This window comes from Sparus aurata, chromosome 8 (genome assembly GCF_900880675.1).
Source record: "Sparus aurata chromosome 8, fSpaAur1.1, whole genome shotgun sequence".
NCBI classification, from domain to species: Eukaryota; Metazoa; Chordata; class Actinopteri; order Spariformes; family Sparidae; genus Sparus; species Sparus aurata.
The window spans coordinates 31,554,229-31,572,350 of record NC_044194.1 but is presented as its reverse complement, the minus strand read 5'-3'; the positions used below and the strand labels follow the sequence as shown (position 1 = coordinate 31,572,350).

General features: G+C 39.3%; 2 protein-coding genes across 3 annotated transcripts; both read left to right on the top strand.

The window, feature by feature from the left end:
• The first annotated feature begins 184 nt into the window (after positions 1–184).
• On the top strand, positions 185–2,524 carry LOC115586413 (charged multivesicular body protein 4b-like). Its single transcript, XM_030425439.1, has 5 exons — positions 185–493; positions 1,332–1,428; positions 1,694–1,805; positions 2,076–2,202; positions 2,369–2,524. Exons 1-5 carry the CDS (start codon positions 310–312, stop codon positions 2,437–2,439), a joined length of 591 nt encoding a protein of 196 aa, XP_030281299.1. The 5' UTR covers positions 185–309; the 3' UTR covers positions 2,440–2,524.
• A 1,877-nt stretch (positions 2,525–4,401) lies between these two features.
• cdk10 (cyclin dependent kinase 10) lies at positions 4,402–17,476 on the top strand. 2 transcript variants are annotated; one of them, XM_030425435.1, is made up of 15 exons: positions 4,406–4,577; positions 5,935–6,148; positions 6,694–7,025; positions 10,788–10,860; positions 10,951–11,022; positions 11,477–11,579; positions 11,843–11,924; positions 12,468–12,535; positions 13,268–13,320; positions 13,721–13,790; positions 14,034–14,093; positions 14,303–14,426; positions 15,651–15,790; positions 16,446–16,498; positions 16,598–17,476. In XM_030425435.1, the coding sequence occupies exons 3-15, from the start codon at positions 6,936–6,938 to the stop codon at positions 16,690–16,692; spliced, it is 1,083 nt and encodes a 360-aa protein (XP_030281295.1). In that variant the 5' UTR covers positions 4,406–4,577; positions 5,935–6,148; positions 6,694–6,935; the 3' UTR covers positions 16,693–17,476. The 2 variants fall into 2 exon arrangements, with proteins under 2 accessions (XP_030281297.1, XP_030281295.1); XM_030425437.1 differs by lacking the exon at positions 6,694–7,025 and having other exon boundaries at positions 4,402–4,577.
• The last annotated feature ends 646 nt before the right edge of the window (positions 17,477–18,122 follow it).

Genomic DNA, 18,122 nt, shown 5'->3' with positions numbered 1-18,122 from the left:
TTTCAATTGAGAAGTCCTTGATATATCATAACAGATTACATTTAATCCATAGTTTACTGAACTATAATAATAACAATCCAATCCAATCCAATCTTTTACATATAAACATGTCATAGGCCTTCTCTATACATCACCACCAATAAACATCCAAACAGAAAAGCAGGGAACGTTCCTAACAGAATCACGTGTTTTGATTCCCTCTGCTGTAACCAGGGAGAATCACGTTAAGATACACGTTTTTCAATGCAAACCAAGGCCTAAACTCGGCCAACTAAGGTGAAAGATTGCGTTGTAGCCAGAATCACACACATGTCTTTTTCTGTAAAGATGTCTAGCGGAGGAGAGGAGGTGAGAATGAAGCCCTGCGAACAACAGGAGACAGAGAAACTCTCTCAAAGCCAGGAGTTGCTCATGAAAATGAAAGAATATTTGGAGAAGAGGATTGACAGGGAACTTCTCAATGTCAAGAAAAACAGCAGAGAAAACAGAGGAGGTAAGACATTTGAAAGGAAATTGGCAGATCACGTAGCCATGTGAGGTCAAATTAGTGTCAGTGCGAAGTTAACCTAGCTGAAGAACCTATTCAATAATTTCCCGGTCTGGAATCAATAAAGTAATTCTATTCTATTCCTCTATCTCTAATTAAGCTAGCAGCTAAACAAGCTAGCCGCTAATTGACCTTTGTTAGCTAACTGTTAGTTATCAAAAAATGAAATTAGCGTAATTGGTCACAGCTATGAAACACGTTCATGATTCACTCTCACTGTCATGTAAGCCTGCATGAGGAGGTGTTGAATTCAAATGGTAAAATGTGAGTTAACAGTATGTGATTTCCACAGTATGATAACCATACAAATGTATCACAGTATATGGTATTACACGTTTAGCTATTATCATAACGATCCGTTACAGTGACCCTCAGAGGAATGGAAACAGAAGTTTGTTTGGGTGTTGAAACCATTTATTAACATTTCACAAAATGTGCTATTTCCTCATAGACATTACTCAATAGATAAACTTATGCTACTGTAAAGGCAAGAGGCACGTTTAGATAGCTGTCTGAAAATAATTATGATATGGCTTCATGGTAAATCCAATTAGTTCAAAGATCTTAAAAAACAATGGGGATGAAACAACAGAAGATTTAATAAGGATATGCTACCTGTTTGCAGAAAAACATTTAAAATCCCTTTAAAAATGTTGGAGGAAAAACTCATGATGATATCAATGATTACCTCAATGCTAAATTATCATTACTCAGTTTTTCACTTCACTTTATGAAGTGCTTTCCTAATCATACACTAATATATCTGACCATGCTCTCCTCACAGTGGCTCTGCAGGCGCTGAGAGGAAAGAAGTGGTGCGAGAAACATCTCACCTACATTGACTGTGCTGTGAAGGCCATGAGGTCCACTAATGAACACATGTAAGGGGGAAGATGTCAGCAGAAGAGGTCATTAATGCCACGTATGAATGTCTGAAAGAAAGAGGACAGAGTAAAATAAAGAACTCACACTATTAGAAATATAGATACCATTTTGGATACAGGTTATAATGTGCATGTGGATGTTATTCATTTACAAAGGACACCTTGAATTTTGATCCAGCTAACAGCACATGTAAGAACTTCCTCCTCATACCAATGCTTGAAATGAAAGTTGAACTGAGATAGGAACTCTGTGCTGTTTCAGAGACATTCTCAACAAGGTGAATAACCTGCTCCAGGATATTAGAGAGGAAGGCACTCAAAACATGACAGACTCCCTCTGCACACCTGTGAGCTTTGGAGTAGAATGTGATGAGGTACAGTGACAGTAACTATTTCAAGGATTTCACTTGAGTAACATTTTTGTAATTTCAGAAATGGACGGCATGACGATGTAATAAATATCATATAAACATTTTTGAAAAAGGTCTATCTTTCAAAAACATATCAGAAGACTTTTGCAGGATCACATCGTATTCGGCTTGGATCTGCAGCCATTCACTGACAACAGGACAGCTCATAGATCGTTTGTGATTAAAAATTAGATCTACCTTTATATATCAAATACGTGTGCGTGTGTGTCTCAGGATGAGCTTCTGGCAGAGCTGGAGAGGCTGGAGAAGAATCTGGATGAGACTCCCCTTGAGACAGACGGAAGAGAAGAGAGAGTCTCCTTTCTCGCAGAGTCATCCACCGCATCTCTCTCCAGTCCTGGTAGGAAAGATCTGGTACTAAACTAGTCAGTCAGCTTAGTTGGTAGTGCCGATGCTTGCAGTGGTCAATTTCGCACGTTAGTTGCTCTAAAATAAGCTGCAGTTGGCTGGTGTTTCAATCAATTCATGCAAAAACGCTCACAGTTTTTGTTTTTTCTCTCCCGAAGCCAAGATGGAGGAAGACGAGGTTGAGGAAGAGTTACAGTACCTGTGGCGCTGGTTGAACGAATCGTCCTAAACATACACACCATCAGCCACAACACAGAACCAGTAAAAAGAAAAATAGGAAAGTTCAGGATGGAATAATAAATAAGCAGAAATAATGTTATTGTTCATGAGTGATTTATGTTTGTGTGTTTGAGTCTTCTTTCTGAGCAAAATGTCAGTGAGGAAGAGCATGCTCTTTGTCAGAAACTACTAAATTAATATTGTAGTAAAATATTATGAGGTTTGCATGCATTGTCCCCGTCCCCTCAACTCAAACTATTGTTGTTTCAGCTACTCATGAAAAAGCCCTCTCACCTGTGGCTCTTATTATTTGGTGTATTACTACAAACTGGTCTTATTTAGAATATGGTCTTTGTTATAGCGAGAGAGAAGTTTTGTTAAACACAGTGTTGGCTTCTGTTGGCTGTAATGGTCCTGCTCATAAGAGCCTTTGCTTCAAAAAACTGTTAAATGTTTTAAAAATAAACCTTTATCACCTTAATAATGGCATCTGGCATGAGACAGTGGGCGTCATGCAGCAACATTTTCTCAGATTTCTCTTATATTCTCTATTCATTTGTCAAGAACTTGATTGTAAACTGGAGGCATGTGGATGTATGTTCATAATAAGCATAAGTTATGCCCACTAAATACCATATTAAGCCAGGTGTGGTGCCGTGTGCAAATAGACAACACTGGCGAAACCTTTGAAGAGATGTCACCAAAAAAGGCTAGTAAGAAGAGGAAGAATGTCAGCAGCAGTGAAACAAAGGAATTGTAAAATCAAGTAAAACAAGGTAAATATGTGATCTTACACACCATCAGAGCTGGTGTTACAGGAACATCAGAGACACAGTATCAGGCCACATTCAGCTCCCAATAGTGTTGGGGATGGCATGGATTTGTAAACATCTTGTGCTTTGGAAACACAATATGAGTGTTTGCCACTGTGATAATGATAAGGTTTGATTGATCATATTCAAATTTGATATATATTTTTATTGGACAAAGATAATTCCACAATAAGCTCAGTTACACTGTAGAGAAAATGGGAGAGTCTTAGATCGTGTTTAGCTAAAAAGAGATATTGCTGCTCAATCTTTGCTTACTCCTCCTGGGTTATTAATCCAGTCAAATTTCATGTGCAGCATCAGTCACCTCTTCAACTTTGGGCAAATTAGTGTCAGGATTAGAATGGTTTTTTTTGTTTTTTTTAAAAAAAAGACATTTTTAGTTAAGTCTTCAAGTAACTTGAGAGTCAGAGACTTTTGGTGCATATTTTTTTTTAATATGTTAATATAGGTTAAGAAATAATTGTGAAAATACCTGACTTAATTGTATTTTTATTGGTTACAAACTCGTACAAAATATCAGTATGTAACAAGGATGTTGAATTTCCTTTCTTCCATTTACAGTTTATGAAATCAGATTTTGAAAGACAATTATGAAGCCTCCTCAAATAAGGATTTTTATCAATCAACTCAATTTGAATACATTACGATAAACACTGTGAAGGCTGCCAACAATTATCATTTAAAACTTTAAATTATTTTTATTTGAACAATGATAATGGTATTTTTTTCAGTTATTACTGGTACATTTTATATTTTTGGAACATGTGTAATTGTAAATCAACTTTCTTATCATACATTTTTATATTTTACTTTTAGAGGTAATTATATGGCTACTCCAGAATTGCCATCTGCTAGCTATGGAGCCTGGGAGGTGATGTGAATGTCTTTCCTTTTTTCTTTTTTTTGTTTCTTTGAAACACATCCATGTCACCTCACATGCTCTGGAGGTAGCAACACATACAGTCAAATGTATTTGTATATTTTTTCATAATATGAAAAAGCATATACCAGTTTTCTGTATTTGCCCTATAAAACCAGTATCTCTTCCTACTGTTATCAGCAGCTGTGCTGGATTAGAGTCTGTCACCCAGACTGAGCCAGTGACACAGACAGGGAGGGAGTGGCAGGGACAGAGAGATAGAGTGGCAGTTGCCTCAGACAACGCACCGACTCTTCAATGGACTCGGCTTCACTTGAGTGTTCTGTAGCATGGACTGAGGACAATGTGAGCATCATGTATGTAGACATGTAAGGAACTGTACTACAGCTGACTGAAGCCTAATGGGGTCTGGAGCAAGCCAGAAGGAAGATTCAGGTAGGGATGAAATAAACAGGACCTCAGATGACCTCACAAACAAAAGATAAAACATGTTATTGATTCTAAACAATCTTTTGTTTGTGTGTGTCTAAAAGTACAGGGGAGGTATCAGTCCACAGACTGTAAGTGGGAATATGTTTGTGTATACTGGCATGACATCCTGAAACCTTTGTTAGCATTTTTTTATTTTTTGCTATCAGCCAAAGAGTAAACAATTTAGAATGAATTGGACATTTAAAAGTATGACAGGGAACTTTTAACTGGTTATTAAACTGTGTCTCAGTTTAATGATAACGCCTTAATACAACCCACACAAGCAAACAAGTCCATCAGTGAGGAAATTGGCTGTTTCTGTTTAGTTATTATAGTAATTCTGAATACCTGTGAACATGTCAGGTTCAACTCATGCAGGTCAGATAAGTGATAGAATTAAAACAGTTAATGATGGTGGGGTATCACAGCCTTAGGAGTGAAGCTGCTCTGCAGTTTGGAGCTACTGCACTAAAACAAAACAAAAACTTTATTTTGTCATTATCATCAACATCTTATCGTTTATTAATATTGAGACAAAAGGCAGTGGAAACATTACCACCTTTGTCCACAGGGGACACCAGAATTAACAACAAAATTCAAAGTTCCTTGCAGTAGCTTTAATATCGGTCATTAGTACAGATGTAGATATTGTATCATTTAAGGTGAAGATGCAGATGACCACTTTATGTGCTCTTTGTTATTGTACAATTAATGCTGATCACTATCCGTTTAAACCATGACCAACAAAGCACTGTATTCATCAGTGTAAAAATGTCAGGCACCTTTTTATCAAAGCAGTTGAATATATTATTAACAATCGTTGATGATTATTGTTAATGATAATCTTGTAAATCCATGTTGTACTATGGGGTAGACACATCCCTAACACTCTAAGGATATTATCGCAATCCAATTTACAGGGTGTTGCTGCCCTTCAGACTAAACAGAAACACTGTGACAGCACACCTAAGCTGACACACACACACACACACACACACACACACACTCACTGCTGGAAATCTTTTCAGCAGTTGACCTCACCCAAACTGCATCTCATTTCAATGCCGACGTCAGTCCAGTCTATAGACTATATATTACCTATGAGGACTGAAAGGAATTTAAATAGCAGCTGGAGAAGAGCATCGTTTATTAGTTGAATGGGTTCAACATGCTTGAACCTGTTTTAGTGGGATGTTGGCTGTACAAAGCTTCAGTATGTGGACTAACAATACATAGGTATATGTGACACATATCTAGCAGCAGTCAGTTTGTATCTTCCCCTGCTGATATTTTAGACTCATTTTCTCCCTCTGTGTTACAGAGTGTGCTCCCCCGCCACAGGCAGATTCAGCTCAGTCCTCCTCAGGTCCGCCTGCCATCCTCATCACTGCTCCATCACGGGAAGACGTCTACGCCCCATCAACCAGCATGACTATAGCTGACGCAGTCAAAGAGCGGAGGCCTTCCTCCACACCCATGGTAGTGGGGAGGAGATTTGCAAACAGAAAGTAACTCACTGTGTCCTACCACAGAAGGTAAACTTGGAATCAAACAGTGGTGGAAGTATTCAAATAATATAGTGTATAAAAGTATCAATATTTTTCATTAATATATATTCATATATAGAGAGAGTGAGAGAGTCATTTAAGTGTGAGCAGCTTTTTACCAGGTAAATAGGTCTACTGCCGTGTAATCCATAAGAATGCATCATATTTAAAGAAGTAAAGGAACTTTACTGATTTTACTGACAAAGATCCTTAGAGGAGACTATCAAGGTGTGTGTGTGTGACTAGGTCTGCATCTGTCAGTCTATTTCCTTGGTGGATATCTTCCAACTGGAATGAGATGTGGGCTTTTGAAATATTGAGATATTTCTAAATATCTCAACTCCTGCTGCTTGAAGTTTAAAAAAAAAAAAAAAGTGCCAATAGTACTGCTACTGCTACATCATCCATGCTTACCAGCCTCCTAGCAACAATATTTACAGGATAGCAATATGTTCTTCTATGTGAGGGCTAGTGGGACTAGATTATGTCATAACGTGAGTGAATAAAATACTTTTTAATCACTGTCTTTCTAGAAGTCACAAACTGGACTTCTCAAACACTTCTGAGCTGTATAATAAGCAGGAAGTGTCTCGCACCGCGCCCCGGTCCATGGCTGCTGAGGCCCCGGGGGAGAGCACTCGGTTGTCCTCGTGCGAATCCGGAACAGAAACAGTATGGCGGCGCCCAGCGAAGGGAGCTGCTTCCATGTTGACTTAAACCCGTCGAGGGGACATATTTGTGTCTTCTGAGGCTAAGAGCGATCTCAAATAAAAGAATGGAGACCTTGGGAGAGGATGAACCAGACCCTATAAAGCTCAAGTCCATCAAGAACAATACAACATTCACAGTGCCTCAGAATGACAGGGTAAGGCACTCAGCTGCTCGTGGTTAAGAAAGTGACGCCAAACTCTTCAGGATTCTCTTGTGTTAAATTATAACCAGCGTGTTAGCGTCAACACAGCACTCACAGAACACAAGTATCGCCTATAGGAAATCCAAATGGTCTACTCAGATATTCGGCACATATTTGACAAAGGCATGGTTAAATGTAATGGGACTGGAAGCTGTCTTGCTCAAAATGATCTCAGCCCTCATACAACTATATAATGCTAATTTAAAGCAAGAGCAAATGAACCAGCTACTGTTCTGAATTTCAAATTTCATCTATACGCTCGTGATATTTATGATGGGCCTACCTTTTTGGGGGGTAAAGTGGCCGCCAGTGTGCACTGGTAAGCTAGGTAGTTGTTAAAATTGTTGATTTTTAAATGGAGTTTGGCACGCTCTCCATCATACACAGAATCGGGTTTTTTTTTTCTCAAATTATAAGATATCCGAGTTTAAGGGTACACATTGTTGAAGAGCAAATGGGCGATGGTAGGTACCTTGCTTTTTGATTTTCTTAACTTGCAAGTTAAAGGTCACTGGGACACTTGCACTGTCACTACTTTGTCTCAGGCACAAGCCAATCTCATTACTGACTTCCACCAACACATAAGCCTGCATGTCAGAACACCAACCATCTACGTCATCTAGTGATTTCTAGATGAACCCTTACTGTGTCCGTTCCTTACCTTTAGCATTCCTCTTCTAAGTCTTGGTAAACCTTTTTGGAAAAGCAATCACAATCCTCCCACACTGGCCGTGCAGATTAGTTGTCTAATGTGCTTTTTTCCATTCAGGTAGTGGGTCATTCCTTACCAACTCACCCAGGGCCAATTTTTCTTGGCAGTATCTATATTTCAACTCTTATTACATTCATGACATTTTGAAGAATCTGATGGCTGAACTTGAAATTCATTTTAAGTTATGATTTTCTTAAAGCTGCAGTCTGGATTTGTGAGAAAAAAAGTGGACTTTTGAATGTTTGAATGATACAGCTCCCAGGTCCCTGCTTCTGCCTCTCTGCTGCTGCAGCCCTGCCTTCAAAGCCTGCTGTGCATGAGCAGACTTGTAACCACGGTGACAGAGGACACCAGATAACCAAGACGGCGCATTCAAAATAACAACAACAACATAAGCCCTGATTGTTCTATTTCTGAACAATACAACTAAATTACAATGATGAGTGCCTCATGCGGATCACTGTATACATCCCCAGTAACAAACAATATGCCTCACATTGCAGTAGACAGAGTTACCAGCTAATCATTACCCAGTGCAACATTTTTGCTATGCTGCCTTTCTGAAGCATGAGTAAAAAATTTTCTCTAAACCAATTCAACCACTTCAGAGCGCACTGAACACAAACAGTTATAACAAACTGTTATAATGTTAAAACATAGAATGAAAAATATATCAACATATATCCCGCAGCTCCCTCCACCACTGAAATGACGCTCTGATATTTATCCTAGTTTTCTTTCTGGCTCGGTCCAATTTTTTCTTTTTACACTGCCTTTCTTCGTCACTCTTCTTATTTCTTTTCTTTTACGTGGGCAATGGTGGGGCTTTTTTCGACCAGGTGAGAGAAGACACTCATCCTGCGCAGGGGAGGGGGGCTGCCAGCGTATGCACGCACATAATTGCAGGGCTGCCAAGTTTCAGAAAATGACAAGAGTGAGACTTTAGCCATGCGATGTGTTCGGCGAAAAAAATGTGGCCTTTTTTAACATCGATTTGGCCTGTTTTAACGTCGATTTATTCCTTAAGACTGATGTCCTCACCTCCATTCCAGCGCCTCTCCCTGCACTGTGGCCTCCTAATGCTAGCCTTAATTAACCAGAAATTAGAAATGAAAATTGTAACAAGAATTTTGACAAAATACATTTATCAGGGTTCTAGCAGTTTTCAGTAAGTCAAATTTAAGACCTTTTTAAGACATTTTAAGACCATAAAAATTAAAATTTAAGACCTTCATGACGCATTACCAAAAAAATTTAAAATCAAATAAATTCTGAAAGAATCATTTTATTACAATGAGTTCAATAACATAAACAGGCAAAAAACAAACTTGCCTTCAAATAGAGTATATTTAATTTCATATTAATTAAAAAGCCCACTGCAACTTACAAATGCAAGAAAAACAAGCACACACTCACACTCTCTCTCTCACAAAAAGCACACACACTCACCCGCGCTCTCTTTCTCTCTCACACACACTCACCCGCGCGCTCTCTCTCTCACACACACTCACCCGCGCTCTCTCTCTCTCACAAACTGGAGAACGTCGAGTGGGTTTTAAATGTCGGCGCTGTTGTGTGTGAAAGATAGTTAGAGACGCCAAGACCCGCCTTATGTTGCTTCTGATTGGTTTATATTGCGTGGTGCCTTCCGTGGTTGGTTAGATTTAGGCACAAAGGACTGATGGATTGGTCTGGGATTGGTTATCTCGGTCAGTCAATCAGAGTTACTCGAACTACGGCAATCCGCGAGGACCAAAGTTTATTATCATAAAAAAATGAATATAGAGTATTGAATGGGGAAAAATAAGCGTGAGAAATGTAAAGTGTGGCGTGTGGTGTGAGAATGGGTCAAATTGCGTGACTGTCACACTTAAAGCTTGACGTTTGGCAGCTCTGTAATTGACACTTCTCAGACACTCCACTTGGCTCTGATTGGTTGTGTTGAGCCGGGAGCGATGGATTCTTGCAAATCAAATTACAGCCACTGGGTGGAGCCACAGACAGTGGATTTTCACACAGCTGACCTATAACGTATTCTACTGTCAGATCATAATGACAATTTTAACAAATATAACAAAAGATAGTTACAGACTACAGCTTTAAATTTAGCCCTCAATGCTAAATTTTGCCATTTTTGTAATGTTTGGTATGTGTACTCAAAGTCCAGCAATCACCCACTTTTCACTGGATTGGTTGACATTTTTCCTGAACATCCAAAAGACTCGGAGGAAACTTGTCAACATCTAGCCATTCAGTAATAGTAATTCAATTAAATAGTTGTTACTGAATGGTTACTGTGCCTTCCCAATGTCCAAATTATGTATTACAGCTTCAGGAGGCAGTGCTTCCATACATGGTTATCTGTCTAACAACATAGCAAGGGGTATGGCGATCCGGATCTGTTGATTTGTGAGACATTGGGAGCCAGGAGAGAGAGATGTTCCCGAGGGCCTGTGGTCCATCAGAAGGGAGCCTGAATAAAAAGACATGAGGAGGAAGAGGAGGAGGAAGCTATGGAGAGTGGAGAGTAGAGAGTGAAAGAGTGACGTAGCATGCAGCTTTTGGGAACAGAAAACAAAAGCAAAAGTTAGAAAAAGGCAATGTTAATCAGAAAAATGGATTGTTTCTCGTCTGCAGGACAATGTAGAGTTCTGGATCTTGGGTGAGTTGGCATGGAATGAGCCTAAGTGCAAGTTCTCCACACAGTCAAGTGGCTCAAGGCGGCTGGATTGATGATCACTACAGTTCCATTTTATTTAGTTTTTTTGTCGTCCAAGAAAGAATTCTAATTTAATATTTAATAATTTCTTCACAAAATATTCACTTAAGTTATATGTCACATGGAGCTATCCAGAGGAATAGCGCAACTTCCCTGTGTCCGTCCATTAACCAAATATTTTCTTTAAGTTTGATCCTGTAAGATAATATTGTAATCAGAATTCAGTGAATAGTTGAGAAGATGAAGAGAATCTTTGTGCCATCACTTTTTTCATTCTTTTCAGTTTGGGAGCTGCAGAAGTGTCAGAGAGTTTGAGAAACTCAACCGCATAGGAGAAGGAACTTATGGCATCGTGTGTAAGTCGTTTATGTTGGAGACTATTGATTGGCTCTACTAGAAAAGTAAGAGTATATCAGTAGATTAACTGTTGCTTGTTCGTATTATAGACCGAGCCCGAGACACCAAGTCAGATGAGATAGTAGCATTGAAGAAGGTCCGGATGGACAAAGAGAAAGATGGTAAGAGTGCTGAGTTATTCCTGTGTGTGCATTTTAGATTGTTTTGAATGCATTATTTTTGCATTTGTGTATATTGTGTGTATGTGTGTTTGTCTTTGTGCATTTGTTGTTTGCATAGAATTAGCCATTTGGGAAATGTAGTGAGCGTCAATGTTCTTAATAAATTTAATTCAAATTTGTCCATTAAGATTCTGATATCTCTTGTATAGATATGTAAATCATGGCCTGATTGTGGCACTAGAGGAGTTGAGAGTTCCATCTTGCTCTGGAACACAATGTTGAACCTACCAGCTAACCTATATTTTAATCCCTCCGTCCCATTTTTAGCATTTCAAAAATATTGGCAATGAATAAATAAATCCCAGACTGTCCCTCTTGTTGTTTCTGTAGTTTGGTTGTCAAAATGAGCTGTAAAAGTTGTTGAACCTGCCAACGCCCTGCTCTCGTCCGTCAGGGATCCCTATCAGCAGCCTCAGAGAGATCACCCTGCTGCTGAGGCTCAGACATCCCAACATAGTGGAGCTGAAAGAAGTGGTTGTTGGCAGCCAAGTGGAGAGGTAGAACGCACACTAACATAATGGTGTGAGGGTAGATACACATCAGGGGATTTCCTACAGCAGACATTGTGTAATGCTACTTTTCAGATTCTGCTTATATGTCGTGAATATATTATTAATTAAATTATATTATATCCATCAGGTATGAATATGTGTAGTTTACGTTCCAAACTATAATCTTCGTCACCACAACTGGTTTTACTATGATCTGTGTGTACACGTGATCACTTGTTATTCTGTATTTCTGTGTGTTTCCTGTTCAGTCTGTTTCTGGTGATGAGTTACTGTGAACAGGACTTGGCAAGTCTGCTGGAGAACATGCAGACGCCGTTCTCTGAGGCTCAGGTACAACTGAGTCAAGATTAATGATCTGTACAGGTTTGAATCTGTAACAAAAAATGATGTGCTAGCGCGCAGGTGGTCGAGTGGTTGGGGCGCATGCCATAAAACGCAGCCGACCCCGGTTTGATTCCGGGCGGGGGTCCTTTGCTGCATGTCACCTCCCCCTCTGTCTCCCATGTTTCCTCTCTGTCTACTGCTAATAAAGGTCACAAAAAATCTTGAAAAAAAAAAAAATAATAAAAAATTATATGCTTCTGTCTGTTGTCTGTTTTAAAAATATGTAGATGTCTGGTATGCAGGATAGTTTTTTTTTAAATTGGTGGACCTAATTTGTGCTTTGTTCTTGTGAAACTGCACATTTTCACACGTTCTGGTCCTTTAAAAATCAGTCAAATGAATCAATCTGCAAAGGAAAACCAAAAACAAGGGTTTTAATTATACATACAGCTTCTTGACAAGACCTTACCGATTTTGTTCACGTGGCTTCTGAATTGCTGGGTCAGTTTGTGTTGTCTACTTTCTAATATTTCCTCTACGCTTTTTCAGGTAAAGTGTATTGTCCTTCAGCTGCTCAGAGGCCTCGAGTATCTCCACCACAATTTCATCATACACAGGTCAGTTGAACACATTTACTGGAAACCTGACCAGTTTTGCACCAAATATATTAAAACATGAGGTCACACTTGCTCACAGGTGAACAGTCAGTAATGTAGGAATCGATGCATTTACACAAAGAAAGGTAGGAAACAATATACATGAGATAACAAAAGAAGATACCTATGGGGCTTTCCCACATTTCCTGATTTTACTGCTTCATGATAAAAGCTTTTAAATAACTAAATAAGGGAGGAGTTTTATTATGAATAATTTATAGGAAATTAAGCGTGTATAATGGCGCTTTGTTAGCTGCTTTTTCCGGAAAGTGCAGTGGAGAGTGTTTACAGCCAATCCTCTGACCACTCCACAAGCCAAGCATGTCATTAGTTAAAGACGGCCTTGTTGTGATGGAAATGCAAATCCCTGCTGCCGTGGGCTGATGTGCCAAGTCACACAGAGTAGAGCCAGGCCGGTTGATGTAATGGAAAAACAGCAGTAAAGTGAAAAAAAGCTACAACTTTTGTGTGTTCATGTTATTTAACATGAATGTCATAATCACCGATAAAAAGTCAGCTCTGTCAGAATTCTGTCAGGAGATGTGCTGATACAGACGAGTTAAAGTTGTGACTGAAAAGCTTGAAAGCCGTTTTGAATTCACCTGGAAAAGACCTGACAAGAGAAGGGGGCTAAATGTATCGTACTGTCTGGCAGCTGGCTCATTACTGTGCCCTCTTCAATCTTGTTCTCAGGGACCTGAAGGTGTCTAATCTGCTGATGACAGACAAAGGCTGCGTTAAGATTGGTGAGTCATCACTGTTACCATAACTGCCTCTGCAGCGCTCAATATAACCACTGCTATAGTAGGTCAGTCTGATATCTGTCTCTTACTGTTAAAATCTATGTGCTTTACCCTTTATGTGGATTAGCTTTATTTGATGAAAATAAAACAACGTTTATTCAAATATTCCCTAATTGGATAGCATGGGGGAAGGGACATCAGCGAATCAGCGAATCCTCACATTTTAAGAAATTTTGAAGAAATTTCTGTAGTATTTTTTTGACATTGTATCAATTTATAGAGAAAATAATCAACATATTCCTGAATGAAAACAATTCTGTCAGTTGCAGCTGTAGACTCATTTTATGAGTTGTCAGTAGAAGTAATATTTCATGGATCTTGTTTTTGTTTCTGCTGTATTCAGCTGACTTTGGGTTGGCCAGGATGTACGGCATCCCCCAGCAGCCCATGACGCCCAGAGTTGTCACACTGTGGTGAGTGTCTGCTGGACTTGTCAGCCGTGTTTACCCTTAATGCCCCTTTAGACTAAACCTGTATGTGAGGGTGAGAGTGTTGTACACGTCAGGTAACACAAGTAACCCTTGTGTTGCTTACCTTGTGCAGCCTCAGTGGAAACTCATCCTCGTAATCTCTCTCCGTAATCCTCCTCTTTTATAAGCCTCATTGCCTCATGCTGACACAGTGACACCTCCCCTGTCCCCCTCTGTCTGGTACAGGTACAGAGCTCCTGAGCTCCTCCTAGGGACCAAGTCCCAGACTACAGCCCTGGACATGTGGTGAGGCTCCAGCCGCTGGCATCATGACAACATACACGTACACAAACACAACATACACGTGAGATCAACACCTACTGTCCACACATACAGGTCCACTTTAGGCCCTTATCACATTGAAGTAACTCCACTCATCATCCACTGTTAGGATCCAAATGAACATGATGGCATCACTTGTTGAACCTTAACTTGCTGTGATGTTTCCTTTACAGGGCTGTAGGCTGTATCCTGGCTGAGCTGCTGGCTCACAAACCACTGCTGCCTGGAACCTCTGAGATCCAACAGGTCGACCTGATAGTCCAGCTGCTGGGAACTCCCAATGAAAACATCTGGCCGGTGAGACTTCAGCTCTTTATATGTCTTCAGTAAAAACTCTTTGGGCCCTGTTTAAACAATCTATGGCCCATGCCACAAGTGTGTTTAGAACATGTACATTCTGTCCAACTCCCTTTTGCTTTTGTAGTAAGGTGCGTGTGTGTGTGAGATGCAGTTAGCTGACATGAAACCTTGTATGAAATTAAATTCAGAACTCCAACACATCTATCTAAAATTGTATTTTATAAACTACAAATGTGTTTCTGTTTTTCTCCAGAGAGTTTGTAACTACAGCTTTTAATTTTGCTGCTTAAATGTGCCACGATATTTGTTACAGTGACATTACATGAAAACATTGAAACATTTGAATTAACTGAAGTCTCTTATCATAATATCAGAGTAATACGCATGTTGTGAGCCCGCTTTAAGGTGTGGCATACTGTCTGAATAAGGTGCCCTTTAAATTGCAGGAACAATACTGTGCTTTTGACTTTAGACCAGTTTTTTTGTTGGTCTATGACACAGATGCTTTCTGCTGCCTAAAGATGGCACACCTCATCTCATTTTAAGACCAAGACACCCAGGGGTGTACAGATGCACAGAGCTAGAACATGTGCTATTTACACAAAGTGGCTGCTGGGCTTGAAAATGACAACTGCCTCGGTTTGAATCTAGCAATGACACTTGTTAGATAGATGGATGGATAGATAGATAGATGTACAGATAATAATATAAAGCACAACAGTTATGTGTGTGTTTTGTGTTTTGCCATGGAGCGTTGTACAGTCAGATGGCACCAGGTAGGAATGATTTCCTGTGCCGTTCCTTTAGGCAGCAGGTTGAATGAGTCTGTTGCTGAAGCTGCTCTTTAGCTAGTTTTGTGGAGGGGGTGAGAGACATGGTCCATGATCGCCAGCAGTTTCACCAGCATCCTGTCCTCCAGGGTGACAAGCTCAGAGCCAACAACAGACTCTGCCTTCTTAATGAGTTTATTCAGTCTGTTTGGGTCCTTCGCTTTGATGCCAGCACCCCAGGACACCACAGTGAAGAAGATGGTACTCGCAACAACAGACATATAAAACATCTGGAGCATCCGGTTGCAGACATTGAAGGACCTGAGCCTCCTCAGGAAGCTCTGCACCGCTTTGTGCCAGGTGTAAGATAGAGCTCTCTGTCTGTACTGTCTGCTAAGGAATATGCCATGTTTAATTTGTGTGTGTGTGTGTGTGTGTCTGTCTTACCCAGGGTTTCTCTCAGCTGCCTCTTATTGGTCAGTACAGTTTGAGAAAGCAGCCGTACAACAACTTGAAGAATAAATTCACCTGGCTGTCTGATGCTGGACACAGACTGCTCAACCTGCTCTTCATGTACAACCCACAGCGCAGGTTCAGACACACACACACACAAACACAACATCAGTGCACTGAAAAATAATTGGAAAATACCCCAAGCACCTTCATGAGAAAACATTGTCTCAGATGCCATGATAACGCTGTGGTAAAAAACCTTACCTTTACCATTTGCACTTCCTTTACTTTTGCAGCCAAGGTCAGTGGTGTTGCCATGGCTACTGCGAGGTTGAAATCAAGAGCTTGTCAGTTGCACTGACTGATAATAGTTCAACTTAAACCCACCATATTTACAGTTTGACGTTATTAATCAGAGTATTCATCTTGTTTACAGCCACAAACAAATGACACATAATGTGATCAACACATTACATGACATGATGACATGACACACCCACATACTTTTGCCTTTTTTTGTAATTGTGTTTTATAGATAATTTAACAATTATAAACAAGTAAGAAAACACGTCGACTTGACACCTCAAACTTCTTTACTGCGCTATTAAGTGACAGTGCACAATTCCCCAGCTTCCATATCTGTAGGCTATGCATGTACCAGTATTGTTGTCTTTATAAGGAATTGATAGCAGAGGGCGGATTTACAACTATTAGCTGACAGTGCAGTAACAATTCTGTCAGATATGTTCAGTTCTTAATCAGTGGCTGATTCTTGTCTTTTTTCCTGATCCAGAGCTACTGCCAAAGACTGTTTGGAGAGTTCCTATTTCAAAGAGAAACCTCTACGTGAGTAAAATGATCTTGGATCAGTATCAGCTGTAGCTGTATCCCTGCCCTCTGATGTACTGTAGCTCATTAATCTTGTCTGTCTGCTTCTCTGTGCAGCCTGTGAACCAGAGCTGATGCCAACCTTCCCCCACCATCGCAACAAGCGAGCGGCTCCTCCAGCAGAGAGCCACTCGAAACGGAGCAAAGTGTGATAAAGGAGTCAGTGATGATGAGACAGCTGGTTCTAAGATGACCCTGTGGTAGTGACACTTTCAGGAATGTGCACTCAAAGGATGGACTCTCTGTTCAACCTGAGTGGACGGAACGTGGATCTGGAATTTTCAGCAAACACAAACCAGTTCCGTTGGAAACAAACTCCGGCACCGATCAACGCATTACTGGACTGTTGACATAGAACTCTGCAATGTGCAGTGTGGTATTAAAGGGCTGTAAGCACACACTCAGTAATGTAGCTCCAGTGGTTTGTGGCACAGGGTTCCACTTATAGGCCCACTAGAAGTCCTTTTTCTGGAGTATTCCTTTCGTATTGCTGCCAAGATCTGCACACTAAATAAGGGGGTGGTAGTTTAGACAAAGTTGCCTTGACAAATATGGTGAGGCAGCGTGTCCTTCGTGTTTCGCATTTGTCCTGTTTTTAGATGTGCTGTTATAACTGTCTTTGCTATTCTGTAATCAGTTTCAGTCCTTACATCTAAACTGTAAAACTGTTAAGAAGCAATAAGTAGGAACTTAAGTCTGAAGTCTGCACAAAAGACCTGTGAGGAGTTTTTATAAACCATATTAGTGAACATAGGAGTTTGTGGTTTGATTCAAACAACCATCAGTATGTGTCAGCTGTTGAAGTGTCCTTGGATAAAATGCTGAAACCCTGAATGTGTTTGCTTTGTTGATAGCTGTTAAAGTAATTGTTTGACATTTTGGGAAATCCGCCTTTTTACTTTCTTGGGGAGCGTTTCGATTAAAAGATTGAAAGCACTCATGTCTGCTCTCTTAAATGTGATTTGTAAAGCCGGGAGAGTGATATCAATCTTCTTGTCTAACTTTTGGCAAAAAAGTGTAATGTTTTGCAAAATGTTAATCAGTTCCTTTAAGAGCCTTGGCTTGAATGCTCAAAACGTACTGTAAATGGCCTCATGTATAATCTACAGCCCAATGGATACTCAATTTTAGGGAATAATAGACTATCTTATCAATGTAATACTCAGTGTATATATATATGTATGTATATAGTGTGTGTATGTATGTATGTACATAAACATATACATACATACACATATATATATATATATATATATATATATATATATATATATATATATATATATATATATATGTATATGTAAATGTATGTATAGATATATATATGTATATATATATATATGTTATATATATCTATATGTATATGTAGGATCTGATATAAATGTATATATGTATATATATAATGTATGGTAGTATATATATGTATATGTATATATATGTATATATGTTCTATATATGTATGTATATATATATATATATATATATATATATATATATATATATAGTATTATATATATTATATATATATGTATATATATATGTATTATATATATGTAATAATTATATATGTATATATATATGT

What these genes read in the sequence shown, in the direction of transcription:
- LOC115586413 (XM_030425439.1), top strand. Translation starts at nt 310, where the DNA reads ATGTCTTTTTCTGTAAAGATGTCTAGCGGAGGAGAGGAGGTGAGAATG. An exon ending in CAGCAGAGAAAACAGAGGAG is followed by an intron (nt 494 to 1,331) that starts GTAAGACATTTG and finishes CTCTCCTCACAG; the next exon opens with TGGCTCTGCAGGCGCTGAGA. An exon ending in AGGTCCACTAATGAACACAT is followed by an intron (nt 1,429 to 1,693) that starts GTAAGGGGGAAG and finishes GTGCTGTTTCAG; the next exon opens with AGACATTCTCAACAAGGTGA.
- cdk10 (XM_030425435.1), top strand. Translation starts at nt 6,936, where the DNA reads ATGGAGACCTTGGGAGAGGATGAACCAGACCCTATAAAGCTCAAGTCC. An exon ending in CGCCGTTCTCTGAGGCTCAG is followed by an intron (nt 11,925 to 12,467) that starts GTACAACTGAGT and finishes ACGCTTTTTCAG; the next exon opens with GTAAAGTGTATTGTCCTTCA. An exon ending in CACAATTTCATCATACACAG is followed by an intron (nt 12,536 to 13,267) that starts GTCAGTTGAACA and finishes TCTTGTTCTCAG; the next exon opens with GGACCTGAAGGTGTCTAATC.